Source organism: Zea mays, chromosome 2, assembly GCF_902167145.1.
Source record: "Zea mays cultivar B73 chromosome 2, Zm-B73-REFERENCE-NAM-5.0, whole genome shotgun sequence".
In the NCBI taxonomy this organism is placed as follows: domain Eukaryota; kingdom Viridiplantae; phylum Streptophyta; class Magnoliopsida; order Poales; family Poaceae; genus Zea; species Zea mays.
In genome coordinates this window covers 191,648,763-191,669,422 of record NC_050097.1, presented here as the reverse complement: position 1 = coordinate 191,669,422, position 20,660 = coordinate 191,648,763, and the positions used below count along the sequence as shown (strand labels likewise).

Genomic DNA, 20,660 nt, shown 5'->3' with positions numbered 1-20,660 from the left:
GTAAAGGTTGCTTTGAATTGAGCCAATATAAATACTTACAAGATATGCATGGATTGTTTCTATCTTATTTAACATTTTGGACCACGTTTGCACCACATGTTTTGTTTTTGCAAACTCTTTTGTAAATCCTTTTCAAAGTTCTTTTGCAAATAGTCAAAGGTAGTGAATAAGAGTTTTGCAAAGCATTTCCAAGATTTGAAATTTTCTCCCCCTGTTTCAAATGCTTTTCCTTTGACTAAACAAAACTCCCCCTAAATGAAATCCTCCTCTTAGTGTTCAAGAGGGTTTTGATATATCATTTTGAAAGACTACTTTTTCCCTTTTTTTTTGAACACAATAGGATATCAATTGAAAATATTCAACACTTAAGTTTTTGAAATTGGTGGTGGTGCGGTCCTTTTGCTTTGGGCTCTTACTCTCTCCCCCTTTGGCATGAATCGCCAAAAACGGAATCATTAGAGCCCTCGAAGAGCTATCTTCCCCTTTGGTCATAAATAAATGAGTTAAGAGTATACCAAAGACGAAGTCCTTTTGCTTGGTGCTCATGTTTCCTCCCCCTAGAACGGAGAGTTGCTTGGAGCGACGGCGAAGAATGAGTTACGTAGTGGAAGCCTTTGTCTTCGCCGAAGACTCCAATTCCCTTTCAATACACCTATGACTTGGTTTGAAATAGACTTGAAAACACATTAGTCATAGCATATGAAAGAGATATGATCAAAGGTATATAGAAGAGCAATGTGTGCAATTTTAACAAAAGAAGTTCCTAGAATCAAGAATATTGAGCTCATGCCTAAGTTTGTTAAAAGATTGTTCATCAAGAGGCTTGGTAAAGATATCGGCTAATTGATCTTTAGTGTTAATGTAAGAAATCTCGATATCCCCCTTTTGTTGGTGATCCCTAAGAAAATGATACCGGATGGCTATGTGTTTAGTGCGACTATGCTCGACGGGATTGTCGGCCATTTTGATTGCACTCTCATTATCACATAGCAAAGGGACTTTGGTTAATTTGTAACCGTAGTCCCGCAGGGTTTGCCTCATCCAAAGCAATTGCGCGCAACAATGGCCCGCGGCAATATACTCGGCTTCGGCGGTGGAAAGAGCAACAGAATTTTGCTTCTTTGAAGCCCAAGACACCAAGGATCTTCCCAAGAACTGGCAAGTCCCCGATGTGCTCTTCCTATTGATTTTACACCCCGCCCAATCGGCATCCGAATAACCAATCAAATCAAATGTGGATCCCCTGGGATACCAAAGCCCAAACTTAGGAGTATAAGCCAAATATCTCAAGATTCGTTTTACGGCCGTAAGGTGAGCTTCCTTAGGGTCGGCTTGGAATCTTGCACACATGCATACGGAAAGCATAATGTCCGGTCGAGATGCACATAGATAGAGTAAAGAACCTATCATCGACCGGTATACCTTTTGATCCATGGACTTACCTCCCGTGTCGAGGTCGAGATGCCCATTAGTTCCCATGGGTGTCTTGATGGGTTTGGCATCCTTCATCCCAAACTTGGTTAGAATGTCTTGAGTGTACTTTGTTTGGCTGATGAAGGTGCCCTCTTGGAGTTGCTTCACTTGGAATCCTAAGAAATACTTCAACTCCCCCATCATAGACATCTCGAATTTCTATGTCATGATCCTACTAAACTCTTCACATGTAGACTCGTTAGTAGACCCAAATATAATATCATCAACATAAATTTGGCATACAAACAAGTCGTTTTCAAGAGTTTTAGTGAATAGAGTAGGATCGGCTTTACCGACTTTGAAGCCATTAGCAATAAGGAAATCTCTAAGGCATTCATACCATGCTCTTGGGGCTGGCTTGAGCCCATAAAGCGCCTTAGAGAGCTTATAGACATGGTTAGGGTACTCACTGTCTTCATAGCCGGGAGGTTGCTCAACATAGACCTCTTCCTTGATTGGTCCGTTGAGGAAGGCACTTTTCACGTCCATTTGATAAAGCTTAAAGCCATGGTAAGTAGCATAGGCTAATAATATGCGAATTGACTCAAGCCTAGCTACGGGTGCATAGGTTTCACCGAAATCCAAACCTTCGACTTGGGAGTATCCCTTGGCCACAAGTCGGGCTTTGTTCCTTGTCACCACACCATGCTCATCTTGCTTGTTGCGGAAGACCCATTTGGTTCCTACAACATTTTGGTTAGGACGTGGAACTAAATGCCATACCTCATTTCTAGTGAAGTTATTGAGCTCCTCTTGCATCGCCACCACCCAATCCGAATCTTGTAGTGCTTCCTCTACCCTGTGTGGCTCAATAGAGGAAACAAACGAGTAATGTTCACAAAAATGTGCAACACGAGATCGAGTAGTTACCCCCTTATGAATGTCGCCGAGGATGGTGTCGACAGGGTGATCTCGTTGGATTGCTTGGTGGACTCTTGGGTGTGGCGGCCTTGGTTCTTGCTCATCCTCCTTTTCTTGATTATTTGCATCTCTCCCTTGATCTATGCCATCATCTTGAGGTGGCTCATTTGATTGATCTTCTTCTTCATCAACTTGAGCCCCTTCCTCATTTTGAGTTGGTGAAGATGCTTGCATGGAGGAGGACGGTTGATCTTGTGCTCTTGGAGGCTCTTCGGATTCCTTAGGACACACATCCCCAATGGACATGTTCCTTAGCGCTATGCATGGAGCCTCTTCATCACCTATCTCATCAAGATCAACTTGCTCTACTTGAGAGCCGTTAGTTTCATCAAACACAACGTCACATGAGACTTCAACTAGTCCAGTGGACTTGTTAAAGACTCTATATGCCCTTGTGTTTGAGTCATAACCAAGTAAAAAACCTTCTACATTCTTAGGAGCAAATTTAGATTTTCTACCTCTTTTAACAAGAATAAAGCATTTGCTACCAAAGACTCTAAAATATGAAATGTTGGGCTTTTTACCGGTTAGGAGTTCATATGATGTCTTCTTGAGGATTCGGTGTAGATACAACCGGTTGATGGCGTAGCAGGCGGTGTTGACCGCCTCGGCCCAAAACTGATCCGAAGTCTTGTACTCATCAAGCATGGTTCTTGCCATGTCCAATAGAGTTCTATTCTTCCTCTCCACTACACCATTTTGTTGTGGTGTGTAGGGAGAAGAGAACTCATGCTTGATGCCCTCCTCCTCAAGGAAGCCTTCGATTTGAGAGTTCTTGAACTCCGTCCCGTTGTCGCTTCTTATTTTCTTGATCCTTAAGCCGAACTCATTTTGAGCCCGTCTCAAGAATCCCTTTAAGGTTTCTTGGGTTTGAGATTTTTCCTGAAAAAAGAATACCCAAGTGAAGCGAGAATAATCATCCACTATAACTAGACAGTACTTACTCCCGCCGATGCTTATGTAAGCAATCGGGCCGAATAGGTCCATGTGTAGGAGTTCCAGTGGCCTATCGGTCGTCATGATGTTCTTATGCGGATGATGAGTGCCAACTTGCTTTCCTGCTTGGCATGCGCTACAAATCCTGTCTTTCTCAAAATGAACATTTGTTAGTCCTAAAATGTGTTCTCCCTTTAGAAGCTTATGAAGATTCTTCATCCCAACATGAGCTAGTCGGCGGTGCCAGAGCCAGCCCATGTTAGTCTTAGCAATTAAGCAAGTGTCGAGTTCAGCTCTATCAAAATCTACCAAGTATAGCTGACCCTTTAACACTCCCTTAAATGCTATTGAATCATCACTTCTTCTAAAGACAGTGACACCTACATCAGTGAATAGACAGTTGTAGCCCATTTGACATAATTGAGATACGGAAAGCAAATTGTAATCTAAAGAATCAACAAGAAAAACATTGGAAATGGAATGGTCAGGAGATATAGCAATTTTACCAAGACCTTTGACCAAACCTTAATTTCCATCCCCGAATGTGATAGCTCGTTGGGGATCTTGGTTTTTCTCGTAGGAGGAGAACATTTTCTTCTCCCCTGTCATGTGGTTCGTGCACCCGCTGTCGATGATCCAACTTGAGCCCCCGGATGCATAAACCTACAAAACAAGTTTAGTTCTTGATTTTAGGTACCCAAATGGTTTTGGGTCCTTTGGCATTAGACACAAGAACTTTGGGCACCCAAACACAAGTCTTTGAACCCTTGTGCTTGCCCCCAACATATTTGGCAACTACCTTGCCGGATTTGTTAGTTAAAACATAAGATGCATCAAAAGTTTTAAATGAAATGTTATGATCATTTGATGCACTAGGAGTTTTCTTTCTAGGCAACTTAGCACGGGTTGGTTGCCTAGAGCTAGATGTCTCACCCTTATACATGAAAGCATGATTAGGGCCAGAGTGAGACTTCCTAGAATGAATTCTCCTAATTTTGCTCTCAGGATAACCGGCAGGGTACAAAATGTAACCCTCGTTATCCTGAGGCATGGGAGCCTTGCCCTTTAAAAAATTAGACAATCTTTTAGGAGGGGCATTAAGTTTGACATTGTCTCCCCTTTGGAAGCCAATGCCATCCTTGATGCCAGGGCGTCTCCCATTATAGAGCATACTTCTAGCAAATTTAAATTTTTCATTCTCTAAGTTATGCTCGGCAATTTTAGCATCTAATTTAGCTATATGATCATTTTGTTGTTTAATTAAAGCCATATGATCATGGATAGCATTAACATCAACATCTCTACATCTAGTACAAATAGTGACATGCTCAATGGTAGATGTAGATGGTTTGCAAGAATTAAGTTCAACAATCTTAGCATGAAGAATATCATTTTTATCTCTAAGATCAGAAATTGTAACTTTGCAAACATCAAAATCTTTAGCCTTAGCAATTAAATTTTCATTTTCTATTCTAAGGCTAGCAAGAGAAATGTTCAATTCTTCAATCCTAGCAAGCGAATCATCAATATTATCTCTAGGATTGGAAGTTGAAACATTGCAAACATGTGAATCAACCTTAGCATTTAAACTAGCATTTTCATTCCTAAGGTTGTCAATCATTTTACGGCAAGTGCTTAGCTCACTAGATAATTTTTCACATTTTTCTACTTCTAGAGCATAAGCATTTTTAACCTTAACATGCTTCTTATTTTCTTTAATAAGGAAGTCCTCTTGGGTGTCCAAGAGATCATCCTTTTCATGGATGGCACTAAACAATTCATTAAGTTTTTCCTTTTGTTGCATGTTGAGGTTGGCAAAAAGGGTACGCAAATTATCCTCCTCATCACTAGCATTATCATCACTAGAAGACTCATATTTAGTGGAGGAGTTAGATTTAACCTTCTTCCGTTTGCCGTCCTTTGCCATGAGGCACTTGTGGCCGATGTTTGGGAAGAGGAGTCCCTTGGTGACGGCGATGTTGGCGGCGTCCTCGTCGTCGGAGGAGTCGCTTGAGCTTTCGTCGGAATCCCATTCCCGACAAACATGGGCATCGCCGCCCTTCTTTTTCTAGTACTTCTTCTTTTCTCTCCTCTTGCCCTTCTTGTCATTATCCCTGTCACTGTCACTTGATAATGGACATTTTGCAATAAAGTGACCGGGCTTACCACACTTGTAGCAAACTTTCTTGGAGCGGGACTTGTAGTCTTTCCCTCTCCTTTGCTTGAGGATTTGGCGGAAGCTCTTGATGACGAGCGCCATTTCCTCATTGTCAAGCTTGGAGGCGTCTATAGGTTGTCGACTTGGGGTAGACTCCTCCTTCTTTTCTTCCGTCGCCTTGAATGCGACGGGTTGAGCTTCGGATGTAGATGGATCATCAAGCTCGTTGATCTTCCTCGAGCCTTCGATCATGCACTCAAAACTTACAAAATGCCCGATTACTTCCTCGTGGGTCATTTTAGTATATCTAGGATTACCACGAATTAATTGAACTTGAGTAGGGTTAAGGAAAATAAGAGATCTTAGAATAACCTTAACCACTTCATGGTCATCCCATTTTACGCTCCCGAGGTTGCGCACTTGGTTCACCAAGGTCTTGAGCCGGTTGTACATGTGTTGTGGCTCCTCCCCTTTGCGAAGCCGGAACCGACCGAGCTCCCCCTCGATTGTTTCCCGCTTGGTGATCTTTGTGAGCTCGTCTCCCTCATGCGCGGTTTTGAGCACATCCCAAACTTCCTTGGCACTCTTCAACCCTTGAACTTTGTTATACTCCTCTCTACTTAGTGAGGCGAGGAGTATTGTTGTCGCTTGAGAGTTGAAGTGCTCGATTTGGGCCACCTCATCCTCATCATAGTCTTTATCCCCTACCGATGGTACCTGTGCACCAAACTCAACAACATCCCATATACTTTTGTGGAGTGAGGTTAGATGAAATCGCATTAAATCACTCCACCTAGCATAATCTTCACCATCAAAAGTTGGTGGTTTGCCTAATGGGACGGAAAGTAAAGGTGCATGTTTAGAAATGCGAGGGTAGTGTAGGGGGATCTTACTAAACTTCTTACGCTCTTGGCGTTTAGAAGTTACGGAGGGTGCATCGGAGTCGGAGGTCGATGTTGATGAAGTGTCGGTCTCGTAGTAGACCACTTTCCTCATCCTCTTTTGCTTATCTCCGCTTCGATGCGGCTTGTGGGAAGAAGATTTTTCCTTCTTCTCTTTGTGGTGAGAGGAAGATTTCTTCTCCTTCCCTTTGTTGGAGGAGCTCTTCTTCTTCTCCCTCCTCTTGGTGCGGGACTCTTCCGATGAAGTGCTCCCATGGCTTGTAGTGGGCTTTTCGCCGGTCTCCATCTCCTTCTTGGCGTGATCTCCCGACATCACTTCGAGCGGTTAGGCTCTAATGAAGCACCGGGCTCTGATACCAATTGAAAGTCGCCTTGAGGGGGGGGGTGAATAGGGCGAAACTGAAATTTACAAATATAAACACAACTACAAGCCGGGTTAGCGTTAGAAATATAAACGAGTCCGCGAGAGAGGGCGCAAAACAAATCGCAAGCAAATGAAGAGTATGACACGCGGATTTGTTTTACCGAGGTTCGGTTCTCGCAAACCTACTCCCCGTTGAGGAGGCCACAAAGGTCGGGTCTCTTTCAACCCTTCCCTCTCTCAAACGGTCCCTCGGACCGAGTGAGCTTTTCTTCTCCTCAATCAAACGGGAACAAAACTTCCCCGCAAGGGCCACCACACAATTGGTGCCTCTTGCCTTGGTTACAATTGAGTTTTGATCACAAGAACAAGTGAGAAAGAAAGAAAGCGATCCAAGCGCAAGAGCTCAAAAGAACACGGCAAATCTCTCTCGCTAGTCACTAAGGGCTTGAGTGGAATTGGAGAGGATTTGATCTCTTTGGTGTGTCTAGAATTGAATGCTAGAGCTCTTGTAGTAGTTGGGAAGTGGAAAACTTGGATGCAATGAATGGTGGGGTGGTTGGGGTATTTATAGCCCCAACCACCAAATGTGGCCGTTGGGAGGCTGTCTGCTCGATGGCGCACCGGACAGTCCGGTGCACACCGGACATGTCCGGTGCCCCCGCCACGTCATCACTGCCGTTGGATTCTGACCGTTGGAGCTTCTGACTTGTGGGCCCGCCTGGGTGTCCGGTGCACACCGGACACGTACTGTTTACTGTCCGGTGTGCCAGTATGGGCGCGCCTGACTTCTGCGCGCGCTGCGCGCGCAATTAATGCTCTGCAGGTAGCCGTTGGCGCGAGTTAGCCGTTGCTCCGGAGAAGCACCGGACAGTCCGGTGCACACCGGACAGTCCGGTGAATTATAGTGGACTAGCCGTTGGAGATTCCCGAAGCTGGCGAGTTCCTGAGGCTGCTCCTTCTTGGCGCACCGGACACTGTCCGGTGTACACCGGACAGTCCGGTGAATTATAGCGCGAGTGCCTCTGGAAATTCCCGAAGGTGGCGAGTTGGAGCTGGAGTCCTCTGGTGCACCGGACATGTCCGGTGGTGCACCGGACACTGTCCGGTGGCACACCGGACAGTCCGGTGTGCCAGACCAGAGTTGCCTTCGGTTGGCCCTTTGCTCTTTTGTTGAATCCAAAACTTGGTCTTTGTATTGGCTGAGTGTGAACCTTTTACACCTGTATAATCTATACACTTGGGCAAACTAGTTAGTCCAATTATTTGTGTTGGGCACTTCAACCACCAAAAGTAATTAGGGACTAGGTGTAAGCCTAATTCCCTTTCACTAGGGCTATCCCAGAAAGTTGATGAGCAGCCAATTGAACTCGCTGATTTTCGGGGCATCCGATGGCTTCCAATTTCCTCTTGATCGTGCACAGCCAGTCTTCGGCATCGAGGGGATTGCTGGATCCAGCGAACGTGGGAGGCTTGAGTCTCAGAAATTCTCCCATCCTGTCCTATGGTCTTCCACCACCTGGGCGCTGGTTCTCCAGACTTCTAGTGAGGACTTCAATGAGTTGGGTTTGATTGGCTAGAACTTGGGCCAAATATAGTGGTAGTTCCGGAGGTGCGGGGAGGTGGGTCTCACTCCCTTCTCCGCCAGCTTCTCCTTCTGCTCCTAGGGGAAACCCTGCTCCAATCCCGGAGGCGGTAGGCGTGGTTTTATCCGAAGCCATCTACCAGGGGAAAAGAGTTACTACCATGCACATGCCAATTTTTTTAACAAGTTACTTTATTCATTACATAAGTTCATTACAGCATACAGCTACCACAAGTTCATTACACGCGAGTGCTATCTAGGGTATTCACGAACTCCTTCTCTAAAGTGTCCCCAAATTCCTTGAGAAGGTCATCAAGGCTAGCTAGGGACATTTCCTCGGTGTCGGACGAGTTCTCTATCCTGGTAGGAGGTAGGGCTAGAGGGGCTTCTTCTTTCTGCTCAGTCTGGCATCCTTGGCTTCTGGTCTTCTTGCGGATTTTCTTTGCGGGGGCGAGCTTCTTTAGCTTCTTGTCGTAATCCATCTTCAGGGTTCGGTAGGCCTCACAGGTGTTGGTTTCCTCGCCTTCCGCTATCTCGAGACTCTCTTGAAGGGACGCCTTTTCCCTTGTAAGTTCCCTGACTTGTTGCTCCAGGCTTTCCACCCGGGAGTTTAGGTGAGTGCAGTGGGAGGCAAGGTCATCATATTGGTTATCGAGAGTGTGGAGGTATCCAGCCATGTAGACGATGGTGGGGTCATCCTCGGTAGGGTCTCTCCCTGACAGGGCCTGAAGTCTTTTCCTCCAGGCGGGGGTATTTTTGTTGCTGGGTGGAAAGTAGCGAAGGGAGGTTTCAAAGACTACTCTGCTGTAGTTCTGGCATAGCTATCGGAGGGCTTTTCGGGCAACATTTTGGCAAGTATCTGGGAAGCGGTGTCAAGTGAAAGTGACTTGGATAGACGGGTGGTTCGGGTAGTTTCGGCTCTCTCCCAGGTAGACTGCCATAGAGCACTTCTCCATTCCATTCTCGAGATATTCCTTCCAGACATATTCTGGCTTCTTGCGGATCCCCATGCGAAGCACACAACTTCGCAACAGATGTGGGAACCCCTCCACCTCTGAGTAGTAGGATGTCCTAATGACCAGAGAGTCTTCCATATGGAATAGGAAAAGAAGGGTCTGTTAATATCGGAGAAAGGAGAGAAGATTTTTCTTGGGGTAAGAGGTATTTTCTTTTAAGGCAACTTTTAAGGTCAGGGCTGCGACCTACGACCAGTCCTATGGCTCTGATACCACCTGAAGCGTCCCGATCCTTTGGGACTCAAATGTGATACAATTACTAGTCCCAGGAGGCTAGTAACCACATTCCTTACTTCAAATAGTACAGAGTTAAAATAAAGGTTATTACAATACCGGGGTATAAGTTCGAGAGAGCCAGAATATAAAGCGCAGTAGAAGGTACACTAGCCCAAACTACAGGCAGAACTGGGTGCAGACACATCCCTCTCAATCAAGCATAGCAGAAAAGAAGTCTTCGGCTACTGAAAAACATAAATAAATCTGGGTGAATACACTAGGTATTCCGCATGCCCATCCCGCTCCCGTAAAGAGAAAAAGACCTATATCATACATGCTTTATATGGTGGAGTTGAAGTCACTCTTCTTTTTCTCAGAGAAAGGCAGTTTATGTAGGGTTTTTCCCAAGGAAATAAAATAACACAAAACTCAACCACCACTGAGCTTCCCGCTCCCGTGGCCTTGTTTTCTTTTTCAATACGCACTTACACACACATTTCCCTGTTCACGGAGGTTGTAAAACATTAATTGTCATAACACACCAGACTCGTCCATACTAGTGGACACGGACTATTCGAATAGGTTTCAACTCTGCGCAGAGGGGTACACTTTACCCACTAGTCCGGTTTCTGCGATCTCACCGCCATGAGACCCGAATGCCGAATCTCTTTCTCTCCTCGCACGTCCTAACCTTAACGGTTATACCGCAAGGAGTCAGGCCACCGCCATGTCCAAACCGGACAAACCATTCCCCCTCCTTATCCTCCTGGTGCTCCCCAGCCTTCATAACCCGGGGGTTGGACCGTACGAGTTCGGATTGAGTGACTGCCCACACAGTCTCGAGTGGTTGTACTATTTATGAGTACAGGTAGTGAAAGATGACAAATCGGTCCTTATATGAGGGGACAATCCTTCTGCTCACGCCTAAACCAACTGAGCCAACACCTTAGGCCCTCCCCTAAACCAGGGAGTCCCTGATCATCCCACTCACAAGGTGATGAGGGTGAATACCCTTCATCGCACATTTTTTAAAGAGCCTCGTTTGAAGAAACACACTGCCCTTTTTCCCATCCCACATTTTGTATTCAAAATATGTATGTTAATGCGGGCTATCTCTCTGCTCACAATGCAAATATTCCACCCTGTAATCCCGGCCTAGGTAGTGGTAGAAAGAATAGGTAATTTATGCAACAAGGTAAGGATGAACTTGCCTTCGTCGAAGCTTTCCTGGCACAAAAGGTTTATCTCCGGGAGGTCGGGCTCCTGCCCTTCTTCCGGGGTTATGGGTTCTGGATCGACGGTCCCCGCTTCTTCTAGTAAAACAGGCAATAAACAATACATCAACAGTGGTTTACTGAGTGGAGTGTGTCAAATTCTAACATTATCATTTTATGTGACCTAGAAAGTGTTTTGATAATTTTTGGTACATAAAATATTGAGATATAAATAACTAAAGGAGAAAAAAGGAGGGAAAAGAAAAAAGAAAAAGGTTTTTGGCTCTGGTGGGCCAGGGGGCGAAATCTGGCCCAGTCGGGCGCAGGGGCGAGCGCGTGCGCGAGCGCGCCGATCCAGCCACGGCCCACGGCGGAAAACGACGCGGGCGCGCGAGGGACGACGCCGTTTTCATGGGGCCCACGCGTCAGGGAGAGCGGGAGGGGGAGACGGCGCCAACGGCTGATGGGGCGGGGCGAACCGGCCGACCGCGGGGAGAAACCCCGCCGCCGGTGGGCTCGACGGCGAGTCGCCGCCGGCGACCCGGTTCTTGGGCATCGGGCAGACACCCTAGCATGAGGAGGGGCTGGCGAGCTTAGGGGAGGGTCCAATTTTGCCAGAGGAGGCTGGGAGGGGGCTGACCGCGGGGAAGTGGCAGAGCTCCGCGGCGGGAGTCGTCGCCGGTGAGGTTCGTGCGGGGATCGGGGGCAGGGGAGTGATGTTCCATGCTCGCGGTGGTGTGGCGAAACTGATGATCCTAGCTAATTGTTCGCTGAACAATCAAAGGGGGAGGGAAGAGAGGGGGAGGGGCTTACCGGAGTGGAGGAAGACGACGGCGCTAGCGTGATTGAGCTCGGGCGAGGGGGAGATGAGTGGCTGAGGCCGGTGCGGGGCAAAGAGGTGCTCGGGGCGATCCTTTTATAGGTACCCGAGGGGAGGGGAGCGGCGGAGCTAGGCGGACGCCGGTGAGGTTGCACAGCGACGGAGTGAATGCCGCACAGCGGCGGCGACGAGACCGCACGACGGGGCGGTGCCGTGCAAGGACGCGGTCACAGCGGTGAGGACGAGGCGGTGCCAAACTTCCCTGTGCGGCGAGGGGATGGGGTGGGAGAGAGGACGGTGGTCGAGGTGACCGCGGCGAAGTCGTACGCGGCGAGGGGATGGGGTGGCTGACTGGCAGGGTCAGGCTGTCAGCGGTGCGCGGGCGCGAGCGAGGGGGAGGCGACTGACGAGTGGGGACGGCGTGTCAGCGGGAGTGGTCGCGCGCGCGTAGTGGGCCGGAGGTGGGCCAAGAGGGGAGAAGTCGCGAGCGCGAGGGGGGGGGGAGTGGTCGCGGGTGTGGGCTGGGAATCAGCCCAGCCAGAGGGAGAGAAGGGTTTCTCTCTTTTTCCCCCAAATTTCTATTTCTATTTTTATATCCTTTTTCTTTTGAACAATTAATTAACTAGATAATCTTAGGTGCTAAAAAAATATAATCTAAGTGAGGGGCTTCTAATCAAATAAAGTGTATGCATATGATGAGAAGACCTAGGGCAGATTAGGGATAGATAAATAGGGGGGTTTGGATTAGGGTTCCAAACCTCGGGTTGAAAATCTGGGATGCTACAATTAATCATCATCTAGTTGAATATAAACATAAAAATCAAGAGATAAAGCAAATACTATTTTGAAACGGATGGAGTATTCGATAAGTAATTGAAACATTAGTTTAACAATCTAAACGAGACTGGTCGATAGTGTATCGCTCTTTGCACATTTACGTCTAGAATATATAGGTTTAACAGGAAAAAGTGCTAGCGTCCAGTGACTACGACCCCTCTGTTTTCGGCCCTGATTAAATGTGTCGTCCCTTAGGCCGGCCCATTAGACACAACCCATTTGGTTATTTATAGTATAGTATCTCCTCCCCCACCGTTCCTATTCTCGCGAGTGTGAAAAAAGCAAGAGAAAAAAACTTTATCTTGTTTGATCATACACCACATATATATCTCGCCATTCATACTAACCTAATACTCCGTATATGGGTTTAGATCGTATTTGAATAACTATATCATTTAAACAATGTCTGCCTATATATACACGGGCAACTAACTAGTCGACGTATGACATGCAAACAATAGTTATAGAGTTTTCATTACTAGTTGCCTTGTTTATTTAGTTGCTTGAGGCGATGTATCCCAGAGTAGCAGTAATTGTCCTGGTCGGCGACAGACAAGTTCACTATAGCCACGTTGTCCGCGTCCACACTCCACACCGGCTGCCCTAAAAGTCACGTGAGACTGAGAAACCCCAGAACCCGAGGGTACGCAGTACAAAATGTTACTATGTGCATAACACTCCGTAATACATTCGGATGCGCATGCCTTGCCTGCTAGTCTGCTACAGTGCTGCCTGATGCCACGGACCGAATCGGGAATAGTACATATATATACTACCCAACAGTGCTCCTCTACTGGTGCCGCGCGCCTTTCATATACAACAGTAGGGACGACATTTCAAGAGCACCGGTCAGAATGCGTATACGGAGCACTGATCGTACGTGGCACCCTTCCTCCAGCTAGCACACAACACTGATGGATAGACACCAAAATGACCACCGGGCAAATACCAACAAGCTAAGCGATGGACGACATCCTCACTCCATGCATCTGAGCTGCACATATTTGATTGACGGAACCGTATCGGCATCTTCATATACGACGATCACACCATCCTCCCCGTCGCCGGTCTGCAAAAGTTTCATTGCTGAAGCAGCAGCAGCAACCAGCAACGGCCGGAGCAGACCGCGCAAGGCTGCACTGCGCAAATATAATGGCCGTCTTTTCCCACGCCGATGGACGGGAAGGCCGCGCCGCAGGCGGGAGCGAGTACCGCGCGCGCGCGTACCCTCGGTGGCGGATCACGTGGTCTTTTCGACCTGTCCCCGTCGCCAGCTTAATTACCCCCTGCATGCATGCATGAGCCCAGTCAAACCCCAGTCAACCCGTCCCCCTATCTCTCTCTCTCTCTCTCTCAGTCTACCTAGACTCTCTACAAGGTCCTTGCCACTTCCCAGGCAGCGTACAGTACATCTACAGCCGCGTTTAATTTTAACCATTCTTGGAGCCAAAGCGATACACACACATGAAGCAGTTAGCAGAACAGTACCTCCAGTAGAGCCAGCACTCAAATTGTCGCGACGCAGGATTCCCATTAATTGCCCAACCCAACCCTCCTTTTGAGCCACTCATCATGTAGGTGGAACGTGATTAGCTAGTCCGGCTGTTTCGCTTTAATAATGTGGTTTGCCCGTAAAATACTATGCAACGAAAGCCGTGGCTACGTCCTTATCAGGCGCACAAGGGCACGCGTACATTGATAAACCGATCGAAAAGGCGACCAGCCATGCATGCATGGATGGAGAGTGCTGCTGCATCCGGCCGGCCGGGAGCTATAGCATATAGCTACGGTGCGCTCCCGGCCACTTGCCCAAAGGAAACGGGCATGTGCCGTCGTCTTGTCCTGGCTCTCGACGAGCCTTTCTCAGCGTGTAGTCGTCGTAGAGTGCTCAAATCCATTAACCCCTCTCTGACCCTGATCATCGTTTTGCTCGATTGCTGCTCAGGATCTCTTCGACATCTTGGCAGGGCGCTGTGCTCGCGTCGAGACAAGCAGAGCGAGAAAATATATGCGACCAGCAGCTGGGGGATCATTTAAGCCGAGCCGTAGTGTACGGCGGCATGAATGACAGCAAGCGCTTGGTTTCAGCGAAGACGTTGTTCGGACAAATGCAGACATGCTGGTCGGTCGTCAGTAGCCACGGGCTTGGGTTTGCTATATGAAAACGACATGGGTACTGTTTGTTATAGGATACATTTGATTTATTCGTTCTCTCTACTAATAATTTATATACCAAATCATTAACTCGTTGTTCATCACATAAGTTTTGGACCATGATCTCAATACTTAATGATTATAAGAAGAACTACCATATTAATTGAAGATAAAACCCACGGGTACGGGTTTGGACAAAATTTTTATCTCGTGGTTCATCTCACCACAAAATCTTAATTGCCTACCTCCACGTTGTTGAGGAGAGCTACAAAGGCCAAGGGTCACACACCCTTCCTCGATCTCAAGCTAAGAGCTTTTGCTCTTATTATGAGAGGGATTTGACTATGAATGAGGGTAACTTACAACAGACCAAGGCCACAACAATCTTGTAGCTCAAGGGGAATGTCACACCTCGGCTAGGAGCAAGCTCCAAGAATCAATGAGTGAATGCCGTCGTTGAGATGCTCTAATGCTCAATGGGAAAACCGAGGAAACCCAAGGGTTCTTCGCGAAGAATTCGTATCTACACGACTCTCTATACATACTGTGTTTTGACTACATTTATTATCTAGAGGCTTAGGGATGTATCATAAAGTGTCTTAACTATCTCTTGTATTGGAAAACCGTTCCAAGGGCTCTGGGTTATACATGCCCTAATGCCCTTTAACAATCTCCGAACATTAGTACAACTGAAATAAACGAGATGCAAAAAGTGAAATTAATATGATTTAGTCTCTTTTAGTCATCTGTTAAAGGATTATGGACAAAAGTGATTTAGTTCCTGTTTTAGTCCCACCGTTTAGCAATTTAAGAGCATCTCCAATAGACTAGCTAAATAACTCGTTAAACCAAATTTTGGCTACTCAATAGCAAAATAAATCTCCAACAGACTAGCTATCTGACTCGCAAGCTATCTGTCTCTCTAAATTGGCTCTCTCACTAGCTAAATTTGGCTAGCCACCTGACTAGGCAAACTAGATAGATAATCTGTTGGACTGAGATGCAGATATAGAGTGTAATCTTTATGAAAACGTAAATAGATAGCCAAATAGAGAGAAAAAAATGAAAAGTCTCTTGGAGATGCTCTAAGTCCAGGTAAGCGCGTGTCTCTATATATATCTATTGTTTTTGGAGAAAATAAAATAAACGGGGCAACCTAAGTCTTAACGCGACCGAAGCGTCGAGCGACAATGTGCCATGATTCATAAAATACTTTCATTTTGTTACCCGGCACCGGCAACAACCCTCCAAAGAAGCATGTGTAGCAGTGTAGGAAGAGCTAATGCATGCATTACTTTTAGCTAGCTGATCGTCATCTCATCCAGTTCCCTGCCTGAACATCCAAACAACACAGGGGAAAAAAAATCTCACAGCGCCAATGCCTATACGGCAGATCTAGATGCTACCCTCGCGTGCGTCCACGCGCGCACATTTCGCGTGCATCCAAACCGCCGCATCCGGCGAGGCCCCGCTCGTCCGTTCCGTCGGCCCGTTCGTCCACCATCATCCCATGCATTCGCGGCTTTGTCGCGCGGTTGCCCATCCGTCCGGCCGCGCCCACGCTCGCTGCTTGCTTTCCCTCCTAGTCCTACGACCTACGGTCGTCGTCCTACCCAGTCGCAGTCGGTTTCCCAATATATATCGTGCCCCGCCCCGGACCAACCCCTTCACTCCACGACCTCGAGAGATATCTGAGCTTGCTCCACTCATAGCCATCACACACTAGTCACAAGTACACCAACTAGCCAGTGGCTACACGAGCTGAGCTTGCTCCGCTAGCAGCTCAATCTCACAAAGCCTCAGAGCCACCACCACCAGTGTGTTCTAGCCAGCTAGCTCTAGCTCCGCTCTCTGATCTCAAAGCTTGATAACGAACGGGCAAACAAGAGCTCAGAGGTGGGAGCTAGCTAGCTAGAGAGAGAGAGAGGACGACGGAGAGGGAAAAAAAACCAGCTAGCGAGCGCGCGTGCGTGGCGATGATGCATGTCATGTGTTAACATGTACAATCCAGAGCAGCACCAGGCCGCGCCGCCCTTCATGGCGCCGCGCATGTCCTTCTCCAGCGACTTCGCCGTGGAGCCGCCGCCCCCGGCGGCCGCGCGCGGGGGCGCGGCGGGGCCGGGGGACGCCGACTTCGAGTTCTCCGTCGGCAGCCACCCGATGATGGCCGCCGACCAGCTCTTCTCCAAGGGCCGGCTCCTGCCGCTGAGGGAGGCGCCGCAGCAGGCAGGCGGCGGCGCGCGGCCCGTGACGCTGCGCGAGGAGCTGCGCGCCGACGAGCGCCACGGCCGCGTGCCCCGCGCGCCGAACATCCGGTGGAAGGAGCTGCTCGGGCTGAAGAAGGCGCCCAAGAAGCAGGCCGCCGCCGACGCCGCCGCCGGCACGTCCGCCGACGCCCATATGGTAGGTCAATAACACTAACATCGTCTCGGATATATCTTGGACCTTGGTCCACAATTCCTCGAATCCGTCAGTCCAAGTAGCTAGCTAGTGCCACTCGATCTGGGTATAGTGCATTGTCCCGTACGTTACCCCTCTGTTGGCCTGTTGTTGCCACCGTCGTTGTTGGCGTTTTCTGAATCGTCGTTGAAAGTTAAAACTACCTGCAGCTCTGGGAATAATAGAGTACTTGCTTGCTGCATCCGATATCCAAGATTTAATTTCTTCATGCTAATATTAGCTGGTAGCTGAACTTACCTAACAGTACAGAGCGCCATATTGCACATATTTCTTACATTCCATTACAATCAATGGCAGCTGAGAGTTAGTTGACACCAATGTGTGTATGCAACATTCGCAGGATCTCGGAGGGCAGCAGGGAAGCACGAGAGACTGAAAAGCCGCAGGATATATATCAGATTCAGCTGTGACTTGTGAGCGGGTGAAATATATTGCATTGTTAGGCGTGGCCATCGAAGTGTATCTTTCAGCGCGCTCTGGCTGTTTGGCATCGAGCTAGCTGATCTGTACCTCTCGATGTCGATCATCATGTCATTGGCTTAGCCTACGGGAGATGAGGAAACCACACACATACGAAGACGCGCGCGCGTACGTACGTCTATGGCGGTGGCTCACACCACCAATGCGCATTTCCTCTTTACCTCTTTATTGCCGGCCGCAGCTTGTTTCCTCTCTTTAATTTATCCTGGGTGTATAAGGGAATTTTGACCATTTGTTTCACGTACGGCAGTAATTCGTTCGTGTCGAGTAGCTAGATGTATCATGTATCCAACCATGCATGGATAATGATGGATGTTTCATGCTTTGCATTATTGTAATGGTCGTCGCGTGTAGTGTAGCAGTAGTAGTGAAATTAACTCTCCGCTTGCTGTGTGCCGTGCCTATCTACTAGTATATCTCTGGTGTTTTGAAAGGGGCCGGGCCGGGCCGGTTGAATGCAGTGCTTTCTCCCCCTTTCACATGGCGTGGTCCCTGCTGGTGTACGTGTTGTTTAGCTGTTCCCATGCTTGTCTGCTTTTGGCACAGCCGCCCTGGCCTCATCAGGTCATGCATTATATTGGTGGCTAATCATGAGTAGTAGTATCTAGCTTTTGAGTCGTCCAATGGAGATTATGTATGCATGTCCTGAATTTCGCAGGAAATATGATGTTTTTAATTTTAAAAAAAATCTGCAAAACTACTATTACATGGCTCTGAATGGCGTCGATTAGTTAGTTACACAACACTATGTTTCTCCCGTACTAATTAAGGGTGTGCTCATTTCTAGTATTATTATTATCGCTGCTGTAATGTAAGTACTCCACGTACTGTGTACTAGCTGCCGGGCATGTGATCAAAGCAGTGGTGCGCGTGCTCGTCGCCAAAGATTCAAACAAGAATGGAAAGCGTGTTGGGACCTGCGGCAGCAGCGCCACCGCCATCCACGGGAGCACTTTTATCTGCTTGCTAATCAGCCCGTCCGTCCGCGTACGTCCGGCATGCGGGCTGCCTCTTTGTCCTCTTGCGCCGGCGGGGAGGTAGGCTATGCTCTGCCTCTGCACTCTGCAGGCTGCAGCTGCCCGGCCGCGCCGGCCGGTCGGGCCCCATCGCATCTCCCGCCCTGTCGCGTAATGCTCCTCCGGTCCACAGCAGTCCTCTCCTCTCCTGGTGATCACCACCACAGTGGCAGTGCTCAAAATTTTATGAGGTGACTTAGCTGTCAATCCTGCCTCTGCCACCCCGGCCCATCCCCTGCATCTGCATGCGCGCGGGGAGGGAGGGAGGGGGGCCAGGCCAGCGCCACCCGCTGCGGGCACAGCGCTACAGGCCTACAGCGGCCTGCAGCCGCGGTCTCTCATCCGATTTGAAGGAGACGAGACGGGGGGGCCAGGAGGTGGGAGCGTGCAGGGCAGCTGCGCGTGGCTTGGCGCGGCGTGGCAGTGGCACTGGCCCGGGCGCCGGAAGAGGCCAGCTCTGCCCTAGCTTCTGATGATTGGGAGAGGAGAGGGAGGAAGGTCTTTCTTCGCTAGCTCTGCAATCACTGGCTCTCACTGCTGCGCACTGCGCTTGCTCTACTTTTACGTTACGTGTGCAAGTGCAACGAAACCGAGAACTCGGCCCATATATAAGCGCCAGCTCAAGCCTTTTAGGCCCAGCCCCTTCCATCTTCAGAGCCAAAGCTATTTTCAAAACCTAAGAGCATCTCCGGTAGTTATATAAACAGGTTCTTAAATCTTAGTTTAACGAGTTATTAGAAAAAACTCATCTCCAATGGTATTGTAAACGTTGTTGCTAAATTTATGAAGTTACTACATTTTTCTTCCTCATTGCTACATGTGGCAAGCCCAAAGGGACTCCCTAAAACTCATTCCACACGAAATTGAAGCCTACTTTCTTTTCTATTTCACGCGTTATTTCTTTCCCACGCTTCCTAACAGCGGCCATGCTACTTTTATATTATTTAGTTTCATGGAGTACACTTATATATGAATAACATGTGGATTTTTAGTTGCATGTTCTTATATACTGTTTCCAAATCAGTTTCATGTGTATCTGTGGCTAAAATTTAGATAAAATTGTATGTGTTTTCAGTTCACATAGAACTCTTGAATTCTAGGTATGTGCAATTTGATCGTGGCCGTCCTGCTGTACAATCAGATTGCAGTTCAAATAATTCATGGGGCACTGATTTCTTTTATGAAACACATGTGGACTAGCAACTAGTACTTGGTGACAATTAAACTACCACATGCCACGAGTACTACTACCTGAATATATGATGAAGAAGCAAAACCAATGAGCCAAAACCTTGCACACAGGTGAAGCTGATCGTGATAACGTGCTTGCCTGGATCAAGACAAACTAGGCCCATTTAAAAAATGCCCTTTCAAATAAGCTGAGTTGGCATTATTTAAAAAATTTAGCAACTAGAAATAGAGAACTATTGAAGAACATGAAATTTTTTACTCTTTATTATTATTTAGCAACTCCCTACATCGTCTTTTAGGGAGCTTTTTTTTTACAAAACTACTGGATATGCTCTAAAGCCCTGCCAAAGGAGCCCTTAACCTTAACCTCTCTAAACTATTTCTATAACTTTGATTTAGCTCTCTCTCAGTTGAAAATCGGTTATTACAAATTATCTTCCTGGTGACTGGGCGTTTGGGAGTGGTTTTAGCTGACGTAGCACGCCAGCGGTCCTATGTGATGCTAAGTCAGCCACATAAGAGAGATGAATCGGTCTTTCACGAGCTACTTCTTTAAAACACGAGTTTTGTACATTGTACATCACCTATGAAGCGTTTATAGTACATCTGATTTTTTCTCATGTCTTGGCTAACAACGAGGTTGTTACCTCTCGATTAGATGAGTCGTGAGAAAATACCAAGCTCAATGTGCATGAATAGTACCAACTCGCTAGCTGAAGTAAGACGAGCAACCGAGTGAGCTAAAAAAAGTACATCTAAATAAGTTTTCAAAGAATTATACAAATAATTTTCTAGAATAAATATGTATTTAGAAGTATTAAAATTTGAATCAATATTATACAAATATATAAAATTTATTTCAACTTAGAGAAAAAATATGAAATATGTTTCTTTCTTTCTTTTCCCCTAAAATCATGCTG

General features: G+C 47.4%; 1 protein-coding gene across 1 annotated transcript; it reads left to right on the top strand.

The window, feature by feature from the left end:
• Window positions 1–16,267: 16,267 nt before the first annotated feature.
• Window positions 16,268–17,911, top strand: LOC100276018 (uncharacterized). The gene is made up of 2 exons (NM_001149910.2): window positions 16,268–16,996; window positions 17,394–17,911. The coding sequence occupies exons 1-2, from the start codon at window positions 16,577–16,579 to the stop codon at window positions 17,427–17,429; spliced, it is 456 nt and encodes a 151-aa protein (NP_001143382.1). The 5' UTR covers window positions 16,268–16,576; the 3' UTR covers window positions 17,430–17,911.
• The last annotated feature ends 2,749 nt before the right edge of the window (window positions 17,912–20,660 follow it).